Consider the following 27,557-nt stretch of genomic DNA (forward strand, 5'->3'; position numbering starts at 1 on the left):
TTCGTAAAAAATTGAAGTAACACATGCAGGACACGGAAAAGTTTTTACCTTTTCAGGCCGTTGTTCCAGGAGGCACCCCACAGAAGCCACACAAGTGGACACACCGGTAGCGGCGGCGGCAAATTCGCCCGGCTGTGCAAGGACGAAATATGCGTGCGGCAAGCCGACGCACTGCTGCTACACCTTTCACTAATTACCGTCTTTTCGGCTATCTTCACCCAAATGAGAATTTTCGCGGTACACGTCCTTGTAGAGGCTGCGAATTTAGCTGAGAAAGGCACAAGTTTGCGCATGGAAACTCTATGGTTTAGCGAGACCGCGGTTTCGAACTTGGGGCATAGAGTAACATGGTAAATCTATGCTTGTTGCGGGATGTTTGCAATACGCGATTTGTATGCTAGCAAAGCCAAAGCATAGCTTTCTGTGCAGCGTGAAGGTGCGGCGCTTTCGCGTGGCAGGAAAGGCTGGTCCCGGATCGATTTTTTTTTTGTCGGATGAGGCTCGCTGCGTAGTTTTCCGGCCGCAGAATTCTGGCGAGTTTTGCCGCTTTCACTCACTTGATGCCAAGTGTGAACGCGCCACGAATCAAAGTTTCTACAGAGCTGACCTGGGGCTGCTACATATGCATGTATTTCAGCACTAGCAAGAATTACCGACTGACTTACCTCTACTTGCATTTGATAGTCACCACTTTTCGTCACCAGGTATGCACAAATGATGTGGTAAGTCGGAATTCATGTTTCTCGAGTGGCCTCATCATGTGCACATTTGAACTCAACAACAAAGAAAATCTGATGTTCCAATATACCTGGAACATGCAGCGCAAAAAAAGGGAGACATAGACAACAGAAAGATGGACACACTACAGCGGTGACCTGCCTATAATAGTACACTCAGGAGATTGTTTTAGTGCGCTTCATAGGCCGTAACATATTGACTTAGAAGAGCAACTAGGCTACACTACCAAAATAAGCAGGCCAGTACGTAATCGGGAAAGATAAACCTCACTCAGTTGCTTACCTGCAATTTCTCAACATAGAGAGTCGAGCCTGTTGACTCCACCTCTTTTAAATACTGCCAGAGCACCCCTAAACAACAACCCGAATCATCCATTAATTACTGCATCAGTGGCATGAGCAAAGTGTGTCAGTCTTGTTTCTCTTCCATACACTTCCAATTTTCCAAACTTTCTGGTCAGAGCTTTAATAATCACCCACAAACTTCTTTCTTCAGTTTTTATTTTTGTGTGCTTGTTTGTCGCAGTGTCTGGTGTCCTAAGTATTTACAAGCTGCACATGATCGAAATTATCTGCAATACATAAAAAACAAAATCTGGTCAGCAACTGTTGTATAACTTGGCCATGCATCAATATCCAGTGTCTCAGTCCCCAGCAAGGTTTAATTATTTGTTAAATTTAACTAGCACACACCATTGCATTTTCATGTAGGGCATTCCCACTATTTATGTTTCAATGAGGCTAACAAGTGATGTGCACTATGTTTGGTGACGAAACTGCCTTTGTTTACATCATACAGTCTTGTTGTGGTAACCACCACACCACTGATGCCCAAACCTGGCAACTATAGATCTGCTCAGGAACGAAGTGCAGTGCAGCTACATCTCCGGCACCAACGGTCCAAAAAACGTTCTGGAGCCTGGTGTCAACAAATCGTAAATGAAATTCTTACAAATAAGGTACTACCTTTCCCGTATTTTTTTTCATGCCTCCTGACCCGCATTGCACACACAGAAGTTAGGGTTTAAACAAACCTAACCTCCATATATCAGCTGCTTTTCGGGACAATGGTGGCATCATGCCTGTTTCACATTACAAGCATTATAGCTTTCATTGCACTCTAATGACTGACTCAAAACCAGCGTTACAGTGCCTGATATCAGTTCTCCGACGCGGATGCCACGACCAGTTGACCTACCAAACCGTGAAACTTCACCACCTGTTAATACAAAAAGGCCATGACATCGTCTTTCAGTGGTTGCCTGGGCATAGTGGTATAGGCGGCAATGATTCTGCAGATCATGCTGCTCGCACGTCACATAAAGAAGCGAACAGCGTTCCGATACCGCTTTCAAGAGCGGATGCGGCGAGGCAGATTCGTCAACTGGCCCGCAGTCTCACACTGACTGAGTGGAACACACCAAGCATACGACGTACACGACTGCACGAGCTCGACCCTTCACTACAACTCCTGCCTCCACCCGGCCTACATCGACGTGAAGCTTCGCTTCTCTATCGCCTTTGGCTGGGAGTTGCTTTCACGAAGGCTTATACCACGTTAATCAGAATTACTGACAGTGCGGCATGCGATGTTTGCGGCACCGACGAAAATATCGAACACCTGCTGTGTCATTGTCCTCGATTTGCCTCAGAGAGACAAGTACTTGCCAACGCAATGCGGCGACTGGATGATCGGCCTCTTTCTGTGCAGGTGCTATTACAGCAACGTACACATGCCTCGACAGCCCACAAGGCAGTGAAAGCCCTGCTGCGTTTCCTGAGAAAGACAGGCTTGTGTGAACGCCTCTGACATGCGGTAGAGTTCTACACGCTGCAGTGAAATTACTGTCAGTCTCTCCCCCACCCCCCTTTTTTTCCTCTCTTCCCTCTTTCTCGTCTTTCTTGTCCCCTTCCTTTATCCCCCAGTGTAGGGTAGCCAACCGGATGTCTTTCTGGTTAACCTCCCTGCCTTCTCCCTTTTTGTTGCTTCCTTTTCCTTCCTCCATTGCACTCTAATACACAGAAGTCCATGTGTCAGAGTACGCTGTAAGCTATAATGGGTGTTCACCAACTAGCCTGGTCAAAAACCTTACTACAGTTCACATATACACAATTGTGGGACAGGAGTTGCAGAAGTTGAGGGACACTGTCACGCGTGCATCATGGCTTAACTTCACGCGCACTGCTTTTCCGCTATGCGTGCTACTGTGGCACCAAAATTTTCAGATTCCCACCGTGACTTCACTGTTGTGTGGTTGCTTGTAAGGACTCTGGACCAAGCGAATTTTTTTTACCCCTGAAATATCAGTGTCTCAGTGGTACAATGCCCCCCAAAAGGAAGATTTTGTGCCCAGGGCCACAGCAGCCAACAGGGGCGTAGACAGGATTTATTTTACAGCGAAAGCTGTTATGAGATCACAACTCGGGTGTTGTGTTCCTAACCAATTGTGCGAAATGAGAAAGAAAAAGCCTAGTACCAATGACACAGTGGGGCTTGAACCTGGGTCCACTGGGTGCCGGCCCAGTATACTACCACTGAGCCACGCCGGTGCTTGGGACTTGTTGGCAAACTTCCCTTGGGCAGGCTTGATGTTGGGAAAGCGATCGCGTTAATGCGACATAAATGGCATTTTAAAACAGCGAACGAACAACCAGTCGTTGCACAATGCGAATAGCCTAATGAGTGGGTTGTCCAATGCTCCAACCCATAACAAAAACTTGTTTTTGTTCAGCTATTAACTGTGGCACATACCCACTTTAAGCATAATTCCTCACCGTCATCAGCCACTGTATGAACAATTGGCACAAAATTCCTCGCAATAGTTTAGGGAATACCACACTTCTAAAAAAAATGACAAAAATAACATAGCGAATGCAGACCTACTACCCTAAAATTTTTATTAATGCCGTAGTGGGTATCAAGCAATTACCCAATGAGAGTTTAGAAAAGGCTCTGAAAGGTCGCTCTTTTAGTTTTCGCTGCGACTGTGCTGTGCCTTCTGCACAGGCCTGGTGTTCTTTTTTGGGAAGTGGGGTGGATACAGCCCTTTTATCTGAATTGGGGGAAGGGCAGGCAGATGATGTGGTCGAGTGTCATTTAGAGCTCTGTATGCCACAGCGAAAAAATATTTTTTTAGAGGCAGGGGGCACAAGCTCGATGTGCCAAGCTCTGGCTACGCCACTAGCAGCCGCACTGCTTTTGGAGCAATATAGCTGTCACGTGAAACTGGCACGATATTTCAGCCACACATTAACTACAAATAAAAAAGAAAATGCCCCTGAACATGTGCAAAAACAAGAAACAATGCAGATTGTTCTGCACTCACGTTTTTAAATTAAACGCAAATCGGAGCAGTAATAGCGAAGACAAAATTATAAAGAACTTAGTTTAATCATCATCATCACCTCAATATTTACAGCACACAGTGTTTGTCCCCGCAAACAGCTGCAATCAATGATTCAAAAAAAGATTTCTATAAGCCTAGAAATCAGTGCTCAATATAAAAAAAATCAAGAACGGAGGCGCACCTAGCCTTATTTGGAAAGCAGCCAAGTAATACCATAATGCATATGTTTAGTGTCAATCACTTGTGTGTAACCGTGCTCCCTATTTCTTTTTTTTTTTACAACATCACAAAATTTATTCCCACAAGTGTGACAAATGAATGTGTAACTGGGAAGGGAAAACAAACAAAAAAATCTCGAGAAAATAATACAAAAAAAGGGGGAAGATGTAACTATAAATCTGCATCTGTCAAACACAACAAGGCTGGTAAGCGTCTCTGGCGCATAAATTAAAAACCCATTGGGTCAATTGCGTCTTGTGTGCCAAGGTTAAACAAATGGGGCCTCCTTCTTTTGGAGGCCTTTTGCGTGGATAACAGCTTGTCATTGCTAGTTGCGTGTGAACGTCCGTCCCCTGCAATAAAAGACACCAGTTATTCTAGTCAATACAACGCTGCACTTGCAAGCAGAGATGTAGTCATAACATCAGAAATGTGTCGACTAATAAAGCTGCACTGTCCAGTTCACTGATAGCGTGACAGCAAACATGATATATGATAATTTGAAAGAATGCCCAACTAGCGTTCTACAGTGCTGAAAGCCATTGCTCTTCCAAGTGTGTACAGAGACATAATTTACAATGTTACCAAGTAACGTTAATGTTCACACTTCTGCAATAACTACTGGTGAAATATTTGTGAGACATGCTGTTATGTGTGCCAACAACCCTGCAGAGATAGGAGCAGCCATGGTTATCAGCTGGTGCTGTGCGAAACAGCACAATGCCCCTGATAAGATTTGTACAACGGAGGAAGCAGTGCACATATTACAGCGAAAGCTGTTATGAGATAACAACTCGAATAATGCACAGTTGTCTGTCGCCACTGCCGCCACCGCCGGTCTCTGTAACCACATCGCACGAAATTAGAAAAAAAAAAAAAAAAAACTAGTACCAACGACACAGTCAGGCTCAAACCCGGGTCCGCTGGGTGCCAGCCCAGTATCCTACCACTGAGTCACGCCGGTGCTTGGGACTTGTTGGCTAATTTTCTTTAGACAGGCTTGATGTCGGGAAAGCAATGGCGTTAATACAAATTATAAGTCGTTTTAAAATAGAAAGAGAACAACAAGTCGTCGCACAATGCGAATAGCGTAACGAGTGGGTCATCCAATGCTCTAAACTATTACAAAAACTCGTTCTTGTTAAGCTATTAATTGTGGCACATACCCACTTCAGACATGATACCTCATCGTTGTCAGCCGCTGCATGAACGATTGACACAAAATTCCTCGCAATAGTTTAGTGTATACCACGCTTCTCAGAAAAATGACAAAAAATAGCACAGCGAATGGCAGCCTACTACCCTAAATCTTTTATTATTAATACCTGGTGGGTATCAAGCAAGTGTGCTTGCAGCAATTACCCAATGAGTATTTAGAAAAGGCTTTGAAAGGCCACTCTTCTAGCTTTCGCTTTGACTGTGCTGCACCTTCCGTGCAGGCCAGGCAGTTTTTTCTGAGTCAACAGCCAATCATTCTGACTGATAACACGTCAAAAGCTGCTCTAGTTGCTTGTACAAGTAACAGGTTTGCACAGTTTTTCCACTATTGAGTGCAAAATGTGATGGCTAACTATGGGCGGCCCCTTTTAAAACATATCAATACGTATACGTCATTATGGCATACTAACTAACCAGCATATCAGGCTTACTTGATGACTGTGCTGCCTTTTCACTGATTCGGTCATAATAGTTTATTAGTGAGCGAGAATCTAAAGTAGTGCTCAGCTTTACAATCAAGATACACGTAGAAACAAAGCCCTAACACTGACTGCTACACATGCAGATGTCAGCCAAAAAATTGTCAATGATGAGCTGAACTAGAGTGTAACATTAATCACCACAAATCATTAAGCAATACTCGCAAGAGATGAACAAAATATAAGCTATATTAGATGCAAATGGCATAATTAGCAGCATTAATGTGTGAATTGAAAAAATAAAATCGAAATTGAGCAATGAATTAAATGACACTCTATTTAACTCAGCCTCCAATTAAACAAATATTTTCTAAATAACCTTTTTGTGGGTCCAAACCAATGAAAACTGGGGCGATAAAGCAATAAATTTCATCTTGGTAGCCATCGTTGCAACAGAAAAATTTGGCAAATTATGTAGTAGAGCTGTAAATCATAGAAGTGTGGCAGCTTGGGCTAGTTGGTATAACATGACGATAGTTATAGCGCGAGAACAAAACGACGACACAGAGACAAGAAAGACACGAAAGACATGAGCGCTAACTTACAACTGAGTTTATTGCGCAGAGCACGAAAATATATAGACGGAGACAGTAACCATGTGATAAGAACCATATGGCACAAAGAGCAGAACATGAGTAAGAGAAAAACAAAGACAAAAAACACAAAAACAAAAGCACAGAAAAAAATTGCCCGCAGCTTCCCTCGGGGGAACACTGAGGAGGATGCGGAGCATATAATTGGTTAACGGGGTGTTAAAGTGCGACTTACTTGGGTCGATGGCTAAATTGGTTAACGTGGTTGTGAAATGGGGTGTTAAATTGCGACTTACTTGGGTCGATGGCTAAATTGGTTAACGTGGTTGTAGGAGGGGGTGTTAAATGAGTGAACACGTACACACGTATGCGAAAGGACGGCGCTGGTCGAAGGGACGTCGATCATTGTGTTTGTGGATTCGTTGGAATTCATTTCACCGCGACCTTGGACGTCGACGCGCCGTACAAACCAACCAACGAGCGGCAACTGAGCGAGCGAACGCCGACCTTGAGTATATATACAGTGCGATGGCGCATGCACTGTCAGCTGTTGAATGTTCTCGAAGGAGAAGCGCGCGCGCGGCACAGATGGCGACGGCGCGACGGCGCATGCGCTGTCAGCTGTCGAATGTTCTCGAAGGAGAAGCGCGCGCGGCACAGATGGTGGGCGACGGCGCGACGGCGCATGCGCGCGCGTCAGCTGTCGAATGTTCGAAAAGCGGTGCGGACGGCGCACTACAAGGCGCGAGTATAAGATGCTTCCGCATACGGCGAAGAAAAATCTATAAGAAAACGAAACAGAAAGGTAAAGATAACTCTACCTGCGCGCACCGAAACCTTCGAGGAACCTGAGTTTCTTCTCGAACAGAGCCATGGAGGGCTTGCTAATACAAGGCACCTGTTCGCGTGCCATCTGCGCGGCCTCGACAATGACTCGGGTGCGCTCATCTCTGTGCTTGTACAGCGTCGCTGTGTCCTTGAAGAGGGCAACACAATTGCACTCAGTGCAGTGCTGAGCAAGAAAACCATCTTTCTCGTTTCTAACATTGTTAGCGTGTTCTCTCAGCCGATCGTTCAGACACCTTCCGGTCGTTCCGACATAACAAGCACCGCATGAAAGGGGGGTCCTATAGACAACTTCCCGGGAGCAGGCCGCATACCTGTTTCTATGTTGAACTCTGCATTCCGTTGATGACTGCGTTTTCAGGGGGTTTGTAGATTTGGTGAGGCTTATTAATTTGAACGGTGCCGAGAACAGGACACGAACTCCAACACGTTTTCCGATTTTCTTGAGCCTGTGTGATATCTGGTGTTTGTATGGAATCACGGCTATCCTTTCACGTTCTGTATTCGTGTTGCTCGGATTCTGTCGCTGCCTGTGCTCTGCCTTATTAGTCCTCAGGATCGTCTCAGCAACGGAAGCGATAAACGCCTCGGGGAAACCCGAAGCTTTAAGCCGGGAAACTTGAGCTTTGAAGCTCGCAAAGATATTGTGGGCGCACGACCTATTTAAGGCATTCTCAAGACAGGTTCGTGCTATGCCTCGCTTAACTAACTTGCTGTGAGCGGACGAAAAGGGAAGTAGATGTTTCTGCGCACGTGGTTCATAACACCAACAGATGTGCTGTGAGCTAAAAACCAGTTTTAAATCCAAAAAGCATAACTTGTCATTCTCGGGCATTTCATGTGTCAACACAAGAGGCTTTAAACAGTCTTTTAACAAACCCCCTGAAAACGCAGTCATCAACGGAATGCAGAGTTCAACATAGAAACAGGTATGCGGCCTGCTCCCGGGAAGTTGTCTATAGGACCCCCTTTTCATGCAGTGCTTGTTATGTCGGAACGACCGGAAAGTGTCTGAACACCGGAAGGTGGCCGAGAGAACACGCTAATAATGTTAGAAACGGGAAAGATGGTTTTCTTGCTCAGCACTGCACTGAGTGCAATTGTGTTCCCCTCTTCAAGGACACATCGACGCTGTACAAGCACAGAGATGAGCGCACACGAGTCATCGTCGAGGCCACGCAGATGGCACGCGAACAGGTGCCTTGCATTAGCAAGCCCCCCGTGGCTCTGTCCGAGAAGGAACTCAGGTTCTTCGAAGGTTTCGGTGCGCGCAGGTAGTTATATTATCTTTACCTTTCTGTTTCTTTTCTTATAGATTTTTCTTTGCCGTTTTTCTGTGCCTTTGTTTTTGTGTTTTTTGTCGTTGTTTTTCTCTTACTCATGTTCTGCTCTTTGTGCCATATGGTTTTTATCACATGGTTACTGTCTCCGTCTATATATTTTCGTGATCTGCGCATAAACTCAGTTGGAAGTTAGAGCTCGTGTCCTTCTTGTCTCTGTGTCGCCGTTTTGTTCTCGCGCTATAACTATCGTCCTGTAAATCATTCTGGGAAGTCAAATTTTGCTTAAAAGCCACGATCATTTCGACTCCACGAAGAATGCTGGGTATGTGAACAAACTACCGATCATTACAAAAACACCCCATTTAGGCTTCTGACAAACAGTCTCAGAATGAGCAAGTTCGTGAACAATCTTTTACATGATTAATAAAGCTGTTGTCTGCTTAATTACTATTTGAAAGGTAGTCAACATGACTGTATTAGGTAGATTACTATACTCTCACATTTCTTGTCATGGGAAACTATGTTAGCAGCCACCACAGGTCAACCTGTTTGCATCTATAGCAGTATGTATAAAAATGAAGTAGTATAATTGAGAAAGTAGAAAAAAACTCAAGCAACAAAGGCAAATGTGCAAAATTTTCTACAGAAGCAAGAAGAAAGTAGAGGAATTCATAGACATGTTTCCCATATGTATGTATCACAGCACAAAATGTGTTCCCCCCCCCCCCCCCCTAAAAAAAAAGGTGTGCCATGCTCACGTGATTGTCTTCTTCTCTACAGATTTTGGATCAGGTCTTGCACGATTGAGCACCTTGAGAAAGTCAGACGTCTTGGCACGCATCCGGGAGTGTATGTAGGCCTGTAGGAATAGCGGATAGAGCAAATGAGACAGCATGAAGACAACGCGAAGCTACTGATCCTACACTTCCAAAAACGAATAGCCAAGTAGAGAGGTGAGGGGGGCTTAAAACGTCATTTATTTGAACTGAGCACAATGCTGGAATGAGCACGATGCTTTTTAAACAGTGTATGAAATAAATTGTTAACAAAGGCATTTTCAAAAACAACCTGATGTAAACTGAGATCTAACAAAAATGGGGTTAATGTTTCCCATTATGCCAGACAGCAACATGTCCCATCTCATTCCTACCTCTGCTTCCACCTGCTTGCACTATACACAATTGAAATATCACTTAAGAAAATCCCCAGAAATGAATTAGCTGCGTCTACGGCATGTCACACTTTATGCAATATCTGAGGTTGGGAATTTCTTTTTCCACCATTTGCTGAAGCTGGAAAGAACTCAACAAAATGGATTAGGGTAGCTTGACTGCCGCATGGCCAGACACTTGTTACAGTGTGAATGAGTGCCGCTTGTCTTAGGTGGAAGTGGTAAAAAAGGTGTGGACAAGCTCGCTTGTCTATGTAAGGGTTACTAAGAATGCTTGAGACGCCAAGAATAGCAACACAACAATAGGTATGAGCATGCCCACCAGAAGTCGCCGGTGCACGATGTAGGAATTTAGCAATTTTTTTTTTGTGGATCGTTAAGCTTACATGAACACTTCAAAGCATTGAATAATCATACGTTATGTGTCACACTATCTGTAGCTAAGACAATTTTAATTGAAACCTAGAGAAGACATGTGACAAGTGAGGGTTGATTATCGATAACATTTGAGACAAATGTTCCTTCTGAAGAGACCGACAACCGCTAATATCAGGAATTGAGATAACCCATCTGATAGAAGGATTGGCTATTGTGTTGTCTAAACAAATGTGGATCTATAAACTTATTTATTCAATCAAATTATGTTGGCGCCTCTGGTGGCAAAAAAAGCAAATGTGAACTTGTAGATGATCACATGATATTTTATTGATGAATACTATTAATTGTCTCTATATTAGTGCTGAAATGCAGTACACTTTTCATTATAATGTCTTCTAATTTAAAACGTGCAGATATGCCTTCGTTTGCACTGTGCAGAACAGAGGCACGGCCTTCACTTGACGTATGGTCTGCTGATTGAGTGGCAGCAGGAACGTTGCTAGTTGAGGGCCTCACAGCACCTGCCGACGAGTCTGAGAAGTACGAAGAGCGCCTCGCAGCCACCGAGATTCTCCAGCGACAACGACTTATTGCCGAAAGTAGTCAGAGGCCACGCGCGCTTTGCTCACGAGGTGATAAAAAGACATCGCGTGATGATGAAAATTCGGAAAAAAACTTATGCAGGCCTGTAGGAATAGCGGATAGAGCAAATGAGACAGCACGAAGACAACGTGAAGCTATTGATCCAGCTTTCTATGCCCTAGAAGAGTTTATCGCGTGGCACACGGTCCCAAGTTTCTGCTGTGGGGTGATGGCACTAGTACGAATGCCAATTTACAGCACCTCGCTAACTGCAGCTATTGCTCCCAAGGCCTGTCTCTGATGGTGGCATGTTCACAATCGCCAACAAGCTCTCACATAATTGCGGGCAATAACACGTTTGCGCAGGCATCACAAGTGCACTACAGCTGCATATACGACCTGCAGTTGGAAATGTCAATATGGAGGCGGTTAACCACAGTTTCACTAACTCCTATGAAAGCAGGATTTTGAGCGTAATGCAAGGAGGGCTATCGACATTGCTATCATTTCACAGCGTTGCTAGAGGACGTCTACGCACAGTTTAGCCCCTTCAGCGGCCACGTGCAATACACAAACTTTGAAGGTGCATCACGCATTGCATGTTTCTTAAAATGGCTCGAAACGCAGTGTGCACATTAGTGCAGGCTTTCTGAGCAGACAACATGCAGTCATCGAACTTTGTTCTGCTGCAGAGAATCGCTTTGCTGAAAACACCACCATGTTCGATGAACGTTCAATTCCAAAACCAATGTCAACAGTATTTTTTCTTTTTTGCCTCCGCTCGAAATGAATACAACTGTGATACTAAACAATCCTCAATTCGTCAACTGCATATCTAGCTTTTTCTCATCTCGATCTCAGTTTGTTTCTTACAGGTCAACTAACCCTGCTGTTATTAATGTAACATCTGGAGTGCCACAAGGTCCGTTCTTGGGCCTTTACTTTTTTTTACTTTACACAAATGACTTGCCTGCCCACACATCCTCTCCAGTTCGTTTGTATGCCAACGATTGCGCTTTGTATGAAGTGATCAAAACACACCGACCAGTACCGCTTGCAAGAGTCGTTTGCTGGGTTTTGCGGTGCAAAAGCTGGCAGATGAACACAAGTTTTAAAAAACTATGCTTATGTATTTTTGTAATAAATCACCCTCTGCTTTTGATTACTTTTTTGATAACTGTCCTGTAAGTATGGTTTTCGAATACAAGTATCTTGGTGTTATTTTTACACACAATATGTCATGGTCCAAGCACATTGACTACCTATATATGTAACAAAGCATTGAAAAAAACTAGGCTATCAACGTCACACTCTGTCTAAATCCCCAAAAGACACAAAACTCCTCTAATATAAATCGCTAATTCATCCTGTACTTGACTACACGTCCGCTGTCTGGAACCCGTATAAGCAGAGCGAGATTCTATAACTGTAAGCAGTCCAGAAAAAGGCGGTAAGATTCATATGTCATCGTTACGACCGCGATAAGTGTCACCGAACAGTCATTAAAATTCTTGCTAAGCGTCGTTTCTTCCACAGGTAAACTGTCAAATAACAAGAAATACATAAACTTCACCCCACAGTCAACGACAAGAAGCTATCACAACCTAAATTTGAGGCCTTAATACGCTCAAACTAATATGTACAAGTTCAGTTTTTCCCATTTTCTATTGAAGACTAGAATTCATTACCTGGTTCTGTTCGTTCATGCGCATCGAAGAGTTTTCTAGCCGAAATTCATAACACATGTAAGCGAAATATGCTGACCTGTATGCAAATGGTATTTCTTTGTTCCTTTTTTTAATATTCTTGCTTTAATGATCGCACAACTTATTATTTCATTTCATTTCTGCTTGTGTTATTCTCATTGTTTTTAGTTATATTTTTGTGTATCCTTGTATACCTACTCTTGCCATAGTGCAATTAGCACTGCAGTACTGTATGTGTAAAATAAATAAATAAATCAACCAAAAAGCAAACTGCACATGCATTTTGGACCTAATATTTCATTACTTTTGTGCAAGTGACAAAGTCGACCAATTGGAGAAAAATTAAATATTTAAGTATGTGCTAATTAACAATAATTACTGAAACTCATGCAAACCACTATATTCATTTATGTTCTTTCTTGGAATTTAATACTGAGTGCCTTGAAATCATGCCATCTCAATTTGACGCATTCGTAGACAGTGCATCATAATTTGTGCCCAAAGGGGTTAGGGACTTTTCAGACGGGAAAAACTAGCCATGCGCTTTTAGGACGAACTGCTGCAGTCACAAACAATACAAAGAATGCATGGCTAAAACTTGCACAACAAAAAACATGAACAAGAAGAGACAGACACCACGGGTGTCGGTCTCTTCTTGTCTATGTTTTTTTGTGGCACAAGTTTTAGCCATAAATCAGTGCCAACTCGCCCAACTTTGAGTACTCTTAATACGAAGGATGATCATGTTGCTGCGCATAAAAAGCTGGGTCAAGAGAAATTGATTGACAGTTCTTTAAAATAGAATAGCAAACCCTTTTTCAAAGGGATCCTGAACAGTTGCTAAGTTCACATGTTTCTTTTCGAAATAGTGCTGGGTGTAAGCAACTTGGGAAGTGTACAAAGTGCCCTAGTCTGAGACCTTGGCTTACCTTAGAACACTTGATGTGATAGTGCAGGTAGTCACGGAAGATGTGAATCAAGTTTATTGTATTGTCCCTTGCTTGACGGTTCGTGTGCCTAGGGAAGAGCACTGGAACAAGAAGGGGGGAATAGAAATGATAAAATTGTAAAGCGTGCTGAAGGTTTTGCACCATGCAATAAACCAGTGAAAATGTGGAGAAACCTGGGAAACGAAATGGGCCCATACAGCAATAGGATGTTCGGCAATTACTACAAGGTGATTTGTTTGCATCAGCATCTATTTTTTGGGCGCGTCATAACGTTTTTTTATGGTCTGGCATTGGAATAGGCGGCAATGAGGGCAGATGGCTGCAGAGGCCATTTTGCACTACTGAAGTACTGCTTTCAGCAAATTAGACTGCATGAAACAGCAACCATCCGCTTTGAGCTAACTTAGTGTTCAACCTGAGACTGCTAACATCCGCTTTAAGCTAGCTCAAAGTGCTGAAGCCACTAAATTACCGTAGAAGGGAGTAGCGAACAGCTTATGCAAACTTTCAGTAGTTCAACAGCCAAGAATTATCAGTGCAGAGCTCTTCAGAATACTCGAAAATGCAGGGATCAAGGTGATTCACACGCCTGCGTTGACATTCACTTGCTTGTTACTGCGGCTGGAGGGTCAACCTTCTAAGGAACAACACCAGGACTTTGTCTATAAGGCGCCGTGTTCTGAATGTCCAGCCAGCTACATAGGCAAGAGGAAGTGTTTCCCAGAAAGAATATGCCAACATATGAATGACATCAGGAAGGTGGAAGTGAACCACAGCACTTTTGCAGAGCACTTTGAGAAGCACGATGTTGATAGTACTTCTCTACTAAAAACAGAAGGGGATCTGAGAAAGCTCTTGCTTGGGTCCCGACACATTCAGAACACACCTGCAAATGTGAACTGTTCACTAGGAACGATGCGTATACATTCACGGTCTTCAAAAACGTTAGGGAATGAGAAAGAAAGCCGTAGCTGTGGTGAAACAAGACCTGGAGATGCTTCCATGACCAACTCAGTCAACCCCTGAGGAAGGGCTTGAAGCAGTCCAAAAACGTCGGGCTCCTTATAAACTTGGCTGGAGCCATTTCAACTTCCTAAATAATTATTTTGAATGTTCGAATGCTCCTTCCTTTGCTTTGTATGCTGTCCGTTTTACTTCAGGCCACTAAGTGTTTTTGTCATTGCTTGTCACCTTGTGTTCACTTGACAGTCACTTCAGCGAATGTGCAAAATGAGTGTTTCACAACAAAAAACCATCACAGCATATCCACAGAGTGAATGATAATGAGTGGACTCTGGAGGTACATCGGTAAACCGTGAATTCTACTCACAGCCGTTTCAGAGTTTCGAGGAGCCTGTCCCAGAGTACTGCTGCGGCAGAAAGCGCGAGGAATGCATTCAGTTTGCCCAGCTGGCAAATCATGACAAAAAGTTCCTTGCGGTGCTTTTGCCAGTATTGCATCGTGTTGGGTGCGCCCCGCATGAAGGGCAGGTCTCGGTCGAACACTTTGTCAATGAACTCGTGCCCGCCGCTTTCGAGTTGCTGCCACGTGAATAAGCTGGCAATGGGAGCGAACCTCGCAGCATAATCTAGTGAGCAATCCGAGTGCCACAGGTGGTTACGACAGACGACTGACAATTGCACACCTTAAGGAGCTTCACTCCTAAAAATTAAACTCGCCCTCTTGAACACTATTTATGAAGGGGGTGGGGGGAGGCGAATTCTTAATCACAGGAGTGGTCAGTGAACATTTAAAAGAAAGTGCTGACAAACGTACTAATATAAATGCAAAATAAGCATAGGTAACAGCATGAGCAAATTTGTAAAAGCTCCTTTTTCACACCCCTCATCAGTTGTACACAGCAGGCTTTTATCAGGTGGACTAAAGGTAACCATATTTGAACTCCACTCAAATTCAGTCAAATTCGACCAGCAAAGAACCTATTAATGCAGGCGTATGCATACATGTTAATAATGCATGTTATATTTTTGTAATTTATTCGTTATATCTACATTCTTTTCCATCAGAAAACCTTACACCTCATCACCATCCACCAACCAGTTGACTTTACACTGACGGTCAAGTCTAGGTGCCCATTCAGTTGCACTAGTAGTTGCGTCAGAAGTCGCAACTACTGGCCCGGCTTGTCCACTAGTGCAGAGAAATACGTTGCTTCATGCTCCTACTGTCAGCATCGAAAGCTCCCTACATCAGCTCAAAGCAAACAACTGCAACCACTCCCGTGTGTGCTGAAACTATGTAAGGTCATTGGCGTTGACCTGTATGATCCCTTTGGCATGACTCTCATTGGTAATCGATGGATAGTTAGAGCCATTGATAATCTGACACAAATACCTGCCAAGTTTAAAGATTCTGAATCCGAGAGATTTCGGCCACCGGGGGTGGAAGGTGGGCGGTGACGTTGATTTACTTGTCACCTTTTTTTTTTTTTTTCACATAATTGCAGTCACGTAATCTGGCACCAGCAGTTTGTGCAAAAAACTCGAGCATACATAAAACATAGGCTCCTGAATCGCAGGTGCTTGGCTATTCCTGCTGACGTTATAACTGATGTTATCAATACGTCTGTGCTAGACTTGCGAAGTTTAAACTTTCACACTCATAGTAACTCAAAACATATTTCACAACAAAGTGAGCTCACCAATTGTAACTGCCATAACTGATAATGTATTGGCCGTGAAGGCCTCCACTAGAGAGGACAGCGCTGCGATAGTTTTGACGTCACAGATAGGTTACGTAGTTGTGGAATACGGCAGCTTTGCTTTCGTGACACCACTTGCATTGTCCCCCATGGCTGCACTGGTTCTTAGTCGCGACTTTACGATGCAAATAAGACACTAGAGTGCCACCGGGGCTACCGATTCCTAGTTTGCTTGCCCGTATTATCAGGTCTTACCGCTTCTTTAAGCACTGAGCTTCAAAACAAAGGGAAGCACGCACAGTGTCCCCAGCAAAAGCGCAATAAATGCGGTGTTCTAGCAGACAAAGTCAACCCGGCATCCTATGAGTGACGTCATCACGTGGGTGGCACCACGGTATGTCCTCGAGGCCAACAGTGCTGACAGAATGAACAAGTTGCCATTAGCCGAGGAAAAAAATCCTTTCACAGAACTGCTGTCCCAACAGTTTGCTGTGATAGTTAAGCCAGATAAGGCGTGCAAACATGGGACACAGCAGAGGAGACCTAGACAATACAAACGCCAACTCACGGCCACACAAAAGTAGCTAGGCACAAAAACTTAATCTGTGCCATGTAATCCACATCTATCACTATCATGTTTTCATGCATTGCATTTGTTACGATGAATCACTCTCAGCTAGCTCAACCTTATGTCATTCTACGGTATCAGCTCGCTCTTCTCTTTTAAAAGCAAATCGTTTTTTTTACTGGCTTTGCGAAAGGAAATCAGTTAACTACTTAAAGGAGCTTCAGCACTGTACAGAGTGTACAAGAGCCCCATAAGCGTATAATATCCTTACAAAAGTCCAGCAACATGTGTACAGTGAGTGCCATTTCGTACAAGTCATGAGGCCCAATGCACAAGTAATGTGGTAGGGCATGCCTGTATCCACTGGCCAAGCCGTAAGGGGCCAGCTACCCACCAAATGTGATGTAGCCAATGCTGTTGCCGACACGAGCATCCGTGTTCTCTAACTCCTTTGGAGGCTCACGGTGGCTGAAGAGCACTTGCGGTGCTGTGTGGCTTGCCTTGCGGCCTTCTTTGAATTCCTAGCACACAAGAAGAGACATCATGGACTCGCCACTAAAGCACACAGACAAGCACTCCAAAGGCATAAATATCTCCAACAGTACTCTGAGAAAAATGAATCACAACATAAATAAATGGACAACACTGCTATCGTCCGTGCCCTGCCTCAAAAGCAAAGCATGTTAATATAGATAATGCCTCTTACCAAATCACTAATACAAAGGTTCTACACTAGTTAACATTGATTTATACAGCACATTGTGGAAAAGGCAGCACACTTTTACAAGGGCAAGGGACGAATTGATGGACAGTGGCAATGTGAAGAAGGCAAGCAACAATGTAGAAGTGCGTTCAACAGGCAGCAACAGAAGAAGCCTGCACACACACAGACGGTTAACTTAGCGAACCCTAACACTTCTTTTCCCAGATATCACTAGAAGATTGAGACATTGTTTGAAAGCACTATTTCCAACATCTCGAGACAGTTTCACTAGGAATACCACACAAATTACGTGACGGCGAAATTTTTCCGTGGCCATCAAACATATCATGCGACTTATCAGTGGATAAGTCGTATAAACACAGAAGTGGTCAATTTGTCTGCTGTTACTATGTTCATCTAGTTTTGTTTCCCTTTTGTGATTGTAGCAACAGCTTGCTAAATTATGCAGGTTTGCCAAACAATTGACTTCATTATTAGCCAACCAGGCTATGGCACCAAACAAGTTTTGCAGAGTTTTGTGCATTGTGACAATCAATTTTGTGAAAAAAAAAAGTTATATTAACTAACACAGGTCATAAGGCCAGGAGCGAAATATGCAGTGCAAAATGCATGACGAGAAATGCACATGCTGGAAACTGTCTAAAGTTATCGTAAAAAAATATAGTGTGCACAGTGGTCTCACCTGCATGAACACTTTTCCAAGTACAACATCGCCTTCATCCTTGAATATGGTGCTGAAGACTACAGTGACCCTGTCTGGCTTTGCCTCGACATACCTAAAAACGAACAAGGCCATGAACATTAGGTTCTGTATGCTCAGCCGCACGAGTACACAAGAACGTAACAAGTGCATTGCCCAGCATTATCAGCCACTCTCCTGATACTAATGCTCGAAGTGAATGCTGTAACACTAAGCAGTCGCTCACAAATGTATCAATATGGCGACAGAATAGTTGCTTTTGGTTCCTTTTGAGTTAATCACTGGTTTTGTCAATGAAACCATTCAAGCTGAAGAGGCCATTCAAGCTGAAGAGTGAACTGTTAATTCATACTGTGAACAAAAAATGCATTGGAGAGACGACTGTATAAATGACTGGCTATCAAAGCCAAAGCCAAATATTATGCATGACTATATTGTTACGTAGACTGGAACATCATTGGTGGAAGGTGCAGGGTACTCACTTCACGCAAGACGGAACTTCGCAGCGGGCGTTTGCTTGGACAGTCCATCACGTCGACAGACAATCCCGCCGATCCAGCCCCCGCTATGCCGAATGCACCGAGCCACGTTGTTGTGACCCACCCTCGAGACCCTGGCCCCTTTTGCAAGACTGGTAACGTGTACGTGGAGAAGCGGCTGGCCGACTATGAGCGCGCCAGCACGACCAATCGCTAGAACCGGACTTCATTCTTGCAAATGGCAGCTACTACCTCAGAGGTACGACCAGTGTGTGGTTCGACACGCAGGAGGAGGAGCTGACCAGCTGGGGCGTATGTAAGCAAAAAACGAAAGACCTTTTCGGAAAGCCTATTGCACACCAACGAGCCACCCAGAAAGAACTCTCGTGCCAGGCACAAACCTTAATGGGGCAGTACATGGCGTACATACAATGTCTGAGCCTTGTGCCGGCAAGTTGATAGTCAAATGCCTGAAGCCGACAAAGTCAGCCACATTCTCAAGGTGTCGCTGACGACGCCTTTCACTTACTTGTGTATAAAGACTGCTCCACCATTGACGACATTATCAGGGAGTGCGGACGGTGCAAAGAAGCAAAGAGCCGGCGCAGCAACTCGTTCGGCTCCCTAACACTGCTGCTACGTTGTCGTGTCAAGACGTCCAGATTCAGCCGCCACCCAGTACCAAAAACTTCTTGCGTCTTGCGCGGCGAGAGATCGAGGCAGCAACTCCATCCGCTCTCCAGGCTCGTTCTCATGAGGAAGCGTGTCCAACAGTGTCACTAATCTAGGCCGCCGTGCGCGAAGAACTGAAAAATGCAAGCATCCAGCCAGTATATGCCCTAAGTCGTCTAGCAGTTAGCCCTGCTTCATACTACCGGCCACAACAGACATATTCCAAGTATCGTAATCCGAACCAGTGGCGCATGCGTGATGAGAGGCCGATATGTTTCAACTGCAATGACGTCGGTCACATTTCCCGCCATTGTCAGCCATCGTCCCCTACTTTATCATACCATCCAGACGACACTAGATCTTCCCCTTTGCACAGCCATGAGGACCGACCGAACCCTAATGGCTGAACATCGACGCCACGTTACGGCCGCTCTCCGTCTCCCCAGACCCAGCGATGTTCTTGGTCAGCTATGTCTCGTCACTCCCCTTCGCCTTTCCCACGCCGTCCCTTCTCGGAAAACTGACCAGTGCAGCTATTGGAGGTGATGCTGCATTGACCTATCGACCCGGAAATCCTCTGTTAACTCTGGTGACCCGGCAAAGCCTCTTGGACGTAGAAGTAGAGGGTGTGCCTGTTTCAGCGCTCATCGATAGGTGCCCAATTATCAGTCATGAGCGCTCACCTTTCTCGACGTCTCCGTAAAGTCGTTACACCTGCCTCATCACCTGTTTCTCGCGTAGCCAATGGCCGTACACCTACCATCCATGGAATGTGTTCTGCGCGTGTGAGCTTCAATGACCACAAGACCTCAGTTCTTTTTGCTGTTCTGAACGAGTGCCCTCATGACCTTACCCTCGGCCACGACTTTCTGAGGACACACTCTGCCTTGATTGACTGCTTGTCTGGTTTGTTACAGTTAGAGCTTTCTGCAATACCTGATCTCACTATCCCGTCGCCACCACGTTTATGTGTTGTCCAGTTTGTTTGCTTGGGCCCAGGTACAGCAACTTAAGTCTCATTTAACGCAGTCCCACCGGTACGTGATGGCGACTACTTGATTACCCCTTTCTTGGATGTTGTTCTGACACGACGAGTAGCTCTGCCTCACTCTCTTGTGGCTGTTTCTGCAAACAACGCTTTCATGCCTGTCCTGAACTTTGGACGCTGTGCACAACTGCTTCCAGAAGGTATCACGATGGGCACGGTATCACCTTTAGACGCAAGCGACCCTGTTGCCCTGGCCATTGATGCCCCACAGCTGCCTCCAGGCAGCCCTGCTGCTAGCCCGACATCTGATGATGACGCATTCGACAACACGATTGCCCCAGACCTGGACCTTTTGTTGGAGTTGTACCACAACGTTCTCCGATTTTGCTTCACCAAAACTTGGACAAACATCTCTGGTGGCCCATCGAATTGACACTGTTATGTTTCAATATAAACAATATAAATTTATTTTCAATGCAAATTATTTGGGTCCCACAAAAATGAAATCCATTTAAGAAATTATGATAGCAAGAGCTTGTAATAAGCTAAGTTTCCATGTGAAATAGTACACTGCTTGTTTTATTCGAACGAAAATGAAGAAAAGTTCATCTGTAAGATTGTTTGAAATAAGAGCGCACTACGTAGACGCGAACTGGATAGACAGACGGGGACAACCACTTGTCCCTGTCTATCCTGTCCGCGTCTACGTAGTGCGCTCTTATTTCAAACAATCATGTATCAACAACTCGCCCAATCAACCATATTGACAAGTCATCTGGAAGATACCATATTTATTCAAATACCGGTAAGTTTTTTTCTCCTGAAAAGCTGTCCACAATTAGCAATCGACCTGCTGTGTATACATGACCAGAGAATTATGACCTATATTTGTGATCAAAGCTATTGAGCTAATAAAGTTCCATTGTTGCACCTGTTGTTTTTCAAGCAGTGCCGGCTACACCGGTATATTACATACCGTAATTACTGGAATCTAATGCGCACCTTTCTTCCGGTTAAGCGAGTTCATAAATCGCATGCGCGTTAGAATCGAGTACGAACAAAAAAATTACGGTCAATCTATTGCCATCGGCAAATCCGAAATGGCCGCCCCCAACGTGCGTCGGCATGGCACGTCGGCCATTTCTGCCTATGTGTTTCCCATGTGCGGCACTTCGTACGTGTGCTGAGGAGTTCGTCATCTAGTATTGCATTAGCATCAACAGCGTGGAAGGGCCGACTCCAAAAACTCGAGTGCACCACGATGCCGCTTTTAAAAGAAAAGTTCCCATGTGCGGCACTTCGTACGTGTGCTGAGGAGTTCGTCATCTAGTATTGCATTAGCATCAACAGCGTGGAAGGGCCAACTCCAAAAACTCGAGTGCACCACGATGCCGCTTTTAAAAGAAAAGTCATCGCGTGTGCAGAAACGGTCGGAAATCGGGCCGCATCGCGGTCGTTCGGAGTTCCCGAAACGTGCGTGCGGGACCGGCGGAAACAAAAGCAGAAGATTGTCGACAGCAAAGCTTCACGCAAAGGCTTCAGTGGACCACAGCAGGGTCGGTTTCCGCAAATTGAAGAACTGCTAGGCGAGTATGTGCTTGAGCAGCGAGCAGCACAGCGGCCCGTGACGACAGAACTGCTCCAAGTGCGGGCTATGCAATTAGCCTTAGAAAAAGGTCTAACGCGGAGCCAGTTTAATGTGAGCAGGTGCTGGCTAACTAACTTTATGAAGAGGAAAGGCTTTTCCCTCTGAAGGTGAACGGGCATATGCGAAAAGTTTTGCGGAGGAGTACGATGAAAAGCTTCACAGTTTTCAGAGGTTCATCTTGAACTTGCGGCACAACAACGGCTACCTGCTTGGGCAAATCGGGAATGCCGATCAGACGCCTCTTTACTTCGACATGCCTGGCACCACAACCGTCGAGAAGAAGGGAACGAAGCAAGTTCGCGTGCTGACATCGGTCCACGGTAAAACTACAGTGACGGCAATGCTCTGTTACACGTCAGATCGGCACAAGCTTCGCCCGTACCTCATATTTATATGGAAGACGCTCCCGAAAGGAGTCGTTTTTTCGAGTGGTGTGATCGTGCGGGCCAGCGAGAAAAATGGGTGCGCGTTGCAATCGATGTCTTGCGTTTTTTTTTTTTCGCGGTGGAAATCGAGGGCGCGGTAGAATCGAGTAAATACGGTATGTACATTTGCAGCACAGATGGAAATGCCACAAAAACTAAAAGACTTAGATGAAAAGGCCCCGTCATAATTTTCCAAGTAATCATAAGATGGCCTCATTATTATCACTTAGTGCCTCACTAATCAATTGCTCCAAAAATTTTTGAAGCTGGGAACCACAAGCTGAGTTGCAGCAACTTGTAACACACTTCAGGCGCTTCCTCCCTCTTTTTGTCCAAATGAGTGCACTTAAGGCACTCATTTGGACAGGAAGAGACACCAAACAAGCACGAAGCTATGGCTGCATGTGTCATGACCTTGAGTACTTCCTTCTCTCTCATCACTTAAATGCAACACCTCAATTTTGATGTGATCACAAGTATGCTAGCACCATTTCTGAATGTAAGATTGTAGCCCTACAGAGCATGGCACGGGTACGTGGTGGCAACCTGTGGCAGTCGTGGCAAGTATGCAGCACACAAATGCTAAAATCAGCCAATAGCGATGTCCTTCCGCCTATGTCACACCCGGACCAGCCTAAAATACAATTTGAGTTAAAGAACCGTAGGTGGTCGAAATTTCGAGAGCCATCCGCTACGGCATTTCTCAGAGAGAGAGAGAGAGAAAGAGAGAGAGGTTTCTCATAATCCTATTGCGGCTTTGAGACGTTAAACCTTGACAATTATTATATACTGTACAATTCGAGCTCATAGCGAGCCAATTTCATTTAACTCTTATATGCATTGTAAGTCTCCTGCTGCGCTCTACAGCGTAATATATGGCTCACATGTTCACAGGAAAAAAACAACTGAGCAAGAAAACTCCTTGGATGTTTACTTTTGCAGTTCATATTGTGCATAAGCCTTTTAGCGATATTTGGGCAGCGTTAGGTGCCCACCAGGGAACTGCTGCGGCCGTGTTGCGCTGTCGGGAGAGGCCTAGCAACAAACTGAAGGGTTCAAAATCCAACAAAAAAGGTAGCCATGCCAAAAAGTTTTCATTTAAAGAAATACACTTATTACAAATTAATAGGGAGAAAGGTAGCGCTGACATTGGCTTTTAAGTTGTTCACTTTGCAGATTTCAGGCGGGGCTTATAATTGATGAGCATACTCAGAATGTACAAGTCCGTGTTGGTTGCTTTGCTCATTGTTGCCATTTTGTGAACATTTCTACATGACAGTTCGCATTTGTTGTTGCCTAGCTCTGTGACAATTTCACGTCGGCAGGGCAACACCGGTGACTTCAAGTGTCAAGTAGGACTTGAAGTAGGACTTGCCAAGAACGCTAACAAGAGCACTGCTCAATGCGAGTTTTAACACGAATAAAAAGCTCATTGCGGCTGATTACAAGTTAGAGGAAGCAGTGGACCAACCTTATCACGCAATGAGTGGCGCATTGTGCCTTACGCAGCCCAGCAAACTGGGAGGCAATGGCGGTCTCAAGAAAGAACTGAGGCTACATGTAAAAAAGAAGCATGCAAAGAGCCTTCAGGTGTCTTGTGAGGTCATCAGCATCAAAGCCCAGCAGTTGGTACGAGATACAATCGGTCAGCCAATGTTAAAGGCGAGTAGAGGCTCGATCGAAAAGTTCATGCAGCACAATGGACTTTCCCTTTATCACAGAATGACCATCTCTCAGCATTTACAGTAAAACCTCGTTAACATGAATCTCACGGGATGTCCGGGTTCACCGAATTTAGGATTATCGAATGCACTACGAAAACAAAAGGAAAATGTACTCTGAATAGACAAACCTTTATTTAATTAAAAACTGTGTTATTTTTGTCTGCCTTCTCATCAGAATTGGTGCTACAATGATCTTCTTCAACATCATCAGGCGGTGGTGTGCTCGCTAGCTGTCACGGGAGCCGACACACAACTCCTTGAGGCCATCAAGGTCTTAGGCGCCTCGGCCTCCTGCGCTGTGCAGTCGCGCATTGGCTCATCTTGATTGTCATCATCGGAAGAGCGATTCTGATTTGCTTGAAGCACTCCTGATAATATATCATCGTCAGTCAGTGGACCAGCAACGGCGGCATTGTCTATAGCGGCGTAGTCTACAAGCTGGATGCCACAAAAAAAAAGATACTCAAAATGCATGTCGTTCACCTCTTCATCCTCCATATTTTCAGTGGGCTTGTGAGTGTCCTCCGGAGTCGCCTCCGGAGAAACATATAAGCCATCACAGCGGACAAAGTGACTATGCCATAATGAATTTGCAATGACCTTAGGCGGCGTGTCACTTCAGACATGCGCTGACATGCGAATTGCGGTCAGAAGACTTAGTTCATTTTCTCGTACTGCTTCATTGCACAGCAGGATCCGTTCTAGTACATGCTTTCTGTACCTGCTTTTTATGAACTGATTTATCCCTTGATTGAGCAGCTGCAGAGCAGCTGTCGTGTTTGGAAATAACAATAGAAGTTCGATGCACTCCAGCCCAATCACATTGGTATGAGCGCTGCAGTTACAAACTACAAGTAAAACATTGTGCTTGTTAGCGGAGAAACAGCGGTCGAGTTGCTGCAGCCAAGCTTGGAAAATGTATAAGGTCATCCAGGCCTCTCTACTGATGCTATAATCTGCAGGAAGGTGGTGAAGATACAGGAAAATGGTGGTGAAAAAAACCAGCAATGTAGGCGTAGCGAGCAGCTGTGGTGGCAGTGGCAGTGCAAACCATCCTGTTGTCCATGTTGTTCCTCTTTTAGTAGACACTGGATGTGCAGGCAGCCCAATCGCTTCTGCCAGGTAGTGACTAGCACCACTTAGCCACTTCCCCTTCATTTACTATAAGAACGGTCATATTCTTCTGAAGTTTTTCACTTTGTTTCATTTTCTCCGGTTGTGCTGTCGGTTACGGCAAGCAATGCTTGAGCCTCCAAGCCGCCGAGTTTGCACGACTCATAGCATGGAATCCCGATATCCCTCTCCGGAGTTGTCCGAGTTGACCGGTGTGTCACACAATCCCTCCCAATTAATGAGCCTTTTATACCATGGAAGTACACACAGTTTTGCGGAGACCACCGCACGAGTCCAAGTTAACTAAATTTTCAAGCTAATGAGATCTGGATAAACAAGATTTCACTGTACAAGGCGAAGTTAAAGTAAAGTTGCCTCATATAACCAAAGCTTTTGACGCATTACTTCTAAAACACTTCACAGCGACCGAAACAATTCACCATAATATTGTTGCATGATTGTGGGATGTACAATAGAGGTTCCAATGTACTAATCAATAAAGTATGGTAAGGGTCGTGTGGCCTTGTGATCTTGTAGCTAAATGAATACATGAAACGTAAATGTCTTCTATCCGTTTACTTCAATTCCGCATGTGTCAGTACAGTACTGCGTTTAAGCATTACCCTGCACCAAGAAAGTTTTGCAACTTTTTTGACAAAACGCTATAAGTAGATCATAAGCAATCGTATGGGACAGTGACAGCAACAAAAGAGTAATGAGACCCTTTGATTAGACAACTTTGAACGTCCCTAGTTGCCTGAGATGCATCACATGGCATGCTGAGTAGCTGAAGGCACTGACTTGGGCAGTCCAGGAATCACTGAGGCTCTGCGGTTCTCAATAAATGAAGCCAACATGCATCATGTTCAAACAAAGCTAGAGTGTTGCAACCAATGAAAACAAAAGTGCAGCCCCCGACAGATTATCATTAGTGACATTGTAGCTTTTCTTAGGTGTGCTTCCAAAACACCCAGAATCAAAATGAAAGTACTATCCAGCAAGAGGAAGAAGTTTTGGGCCGTCCAGGGAGCCCACGATGCGGCAGTCAAGCTACCCGCCCCAACGTAGGAGATTCCCACAGCGCACTAGTCGAGTCTCGACTGGACTAAAAATAAGTCCCACAATCCGTCCATTTGCTTAGGACAAGCCCACAGTTGCTATTGATATCACCATGAAATGCTTGCTTAAGATATTACAGTAGGCAAAAGTGTTTTCGCATTAAATCGGGATGTGGTGGAAACTGTCAAGAACTAGACCCATGACCTCATTCTCAGCAGAAGAATACCACTGCCGCTAAGTTAACAAGGTGGGTCCACAAACAAAACAAGATCAGACAACACTGCATATTAAAAGAGCCGCTCGCAATAGAGTGGCACCCTTGCAATGACACTTCCTTTACAACTATTACAGATGAACTGTAGTGTTGGTATGTAAGATTTACTCTTGAGCTTCAAGTTTACCAAGCAAGAGCATTCAGATTGTACTTTCAGAAATCAATCAAGTGATTTCATCAGGGATCTATTATATATCACTCGATGGTAATCCCCAGGCTTTACTGAATGAAGAAAGCTAAAGTGTACCTACATAGTTTCATCGTCCCTGTAGTGAATAACAGCCCTCTTGTCACCGATTTCGCCACGCTCCTGGAAGTCAAAGTACTTCTCAAACACAGACGCAAAGCAGTTCCTTTTGAGGTGGCTGGCCTTGCGTGCAGCACCATCTGTATCTTCGGGAAGGTTTTCCAGATCAAACAACAGCGACACATTGTAACCTTCAAAAGGAAAGAAAACAGCAATGTCAGAAAGAGGAAAAGTAAGGATGTGGAAAACTAAGTTCCTGATATAACGAAGAAATTTTTATTCCCTGACAAAAAGTCATCCAGTGTTGCCGTCATCCTAAATCAACCAACTACTTTGGTCACCAAACCCGGTTTAACATAGTTTTTCCTGAAGTAACATATTGAAAAAGAGGTAATTTCCTTCCAATTTCGACGGAGACTGGTTTTTATTCGAGCATGTACTCTAATGTTAATATATCTAGGTATCACAGCAACGGCCCTAGCTTTGCTTTGACAAGGCTGCAAAATTCACCAGAGCACTGAACAATGGACTTGGCGGCCAGTAACGTTCTTATGTACTGGATTGTATCAGAGCTGGCAGTGGCTTCTCTGGTTATTTAATGGTTTATGCAATGTATAGCACTGATTATTGCCTCCGATCTCTCTCTCAAGCAGCTGACACAGTCACTGCATTCATTCTCTACACCAGAGCATTTAAGTAAAGGGTCATAACTCTATGTGGCCATATATCTGGCCTGCATCACCAAGATATGGTGTCCCTTATGCCTTGGCTGCCTTCGCAGACTTTTCAGATGCGCGAGCAAGAGATGAAAAAAAAAAAAAAAC

At 44.6% G+C, this 27,557-nt stretch overlaps 1 protein-coding gene across 1 annotated transcript in view; it reads right to left on the reverse strand.

Moving 5' to 3' along the window:
• Positions 1-4,109: 4,109 nt before the first annotated feature.
• Arpc2 (Actin-related protein 2/3 complex, subunit 2) overlaps positions 4,110-27,557 on the reverse strand; it is a 41,135-nt gene continuing 17,687 nt past the window's right edge. The window contains exons 5-10 of the mRNA XM_037412378.2: positions 26,738-26,924; positions 18,087-18,180; positions 17,075-17,201; positions 13,429-13,529; positions 9,421-9,521; positions 4,110-4,656 (exon numbers count right to left, since the gene is read on the reverse strand). Coding sequence (XP_037268275.2) covers positions 4,632-4,656; positions 9,421-9,521; positions 13,429-13,529; positions 17,075-17,201; positions 18,087-18,180; positions 26,738-26,924 — 635 coding nt within the window. The 3' untranslated portion in view covers positions 4,110-4,631. The remainder of the gene's footprint in view (positions 4,657-9,420; positions 9,522-13,428; positions 13,530-17,074; positions 17,202-18,086; positions 18,181-26,737; positions 26,925-27,557) is intronic.

This window comes from Rhipicephalus microplus, chromosome 1 (assembly GCF_043290135.1).
Source record: "Rhipicephalus microplus isolate Deutch F79 chromosome 1, USDA_Rmic, whole genome shotgun sequence".
NCBI classification, from domain to species: domain Eukaryota; kingdom Metazoa; phylum Arthropoda; class Arachnida; order Ixodida; family Ixodidae; genus Rhipicephalus; species Rhipicephalus microplus.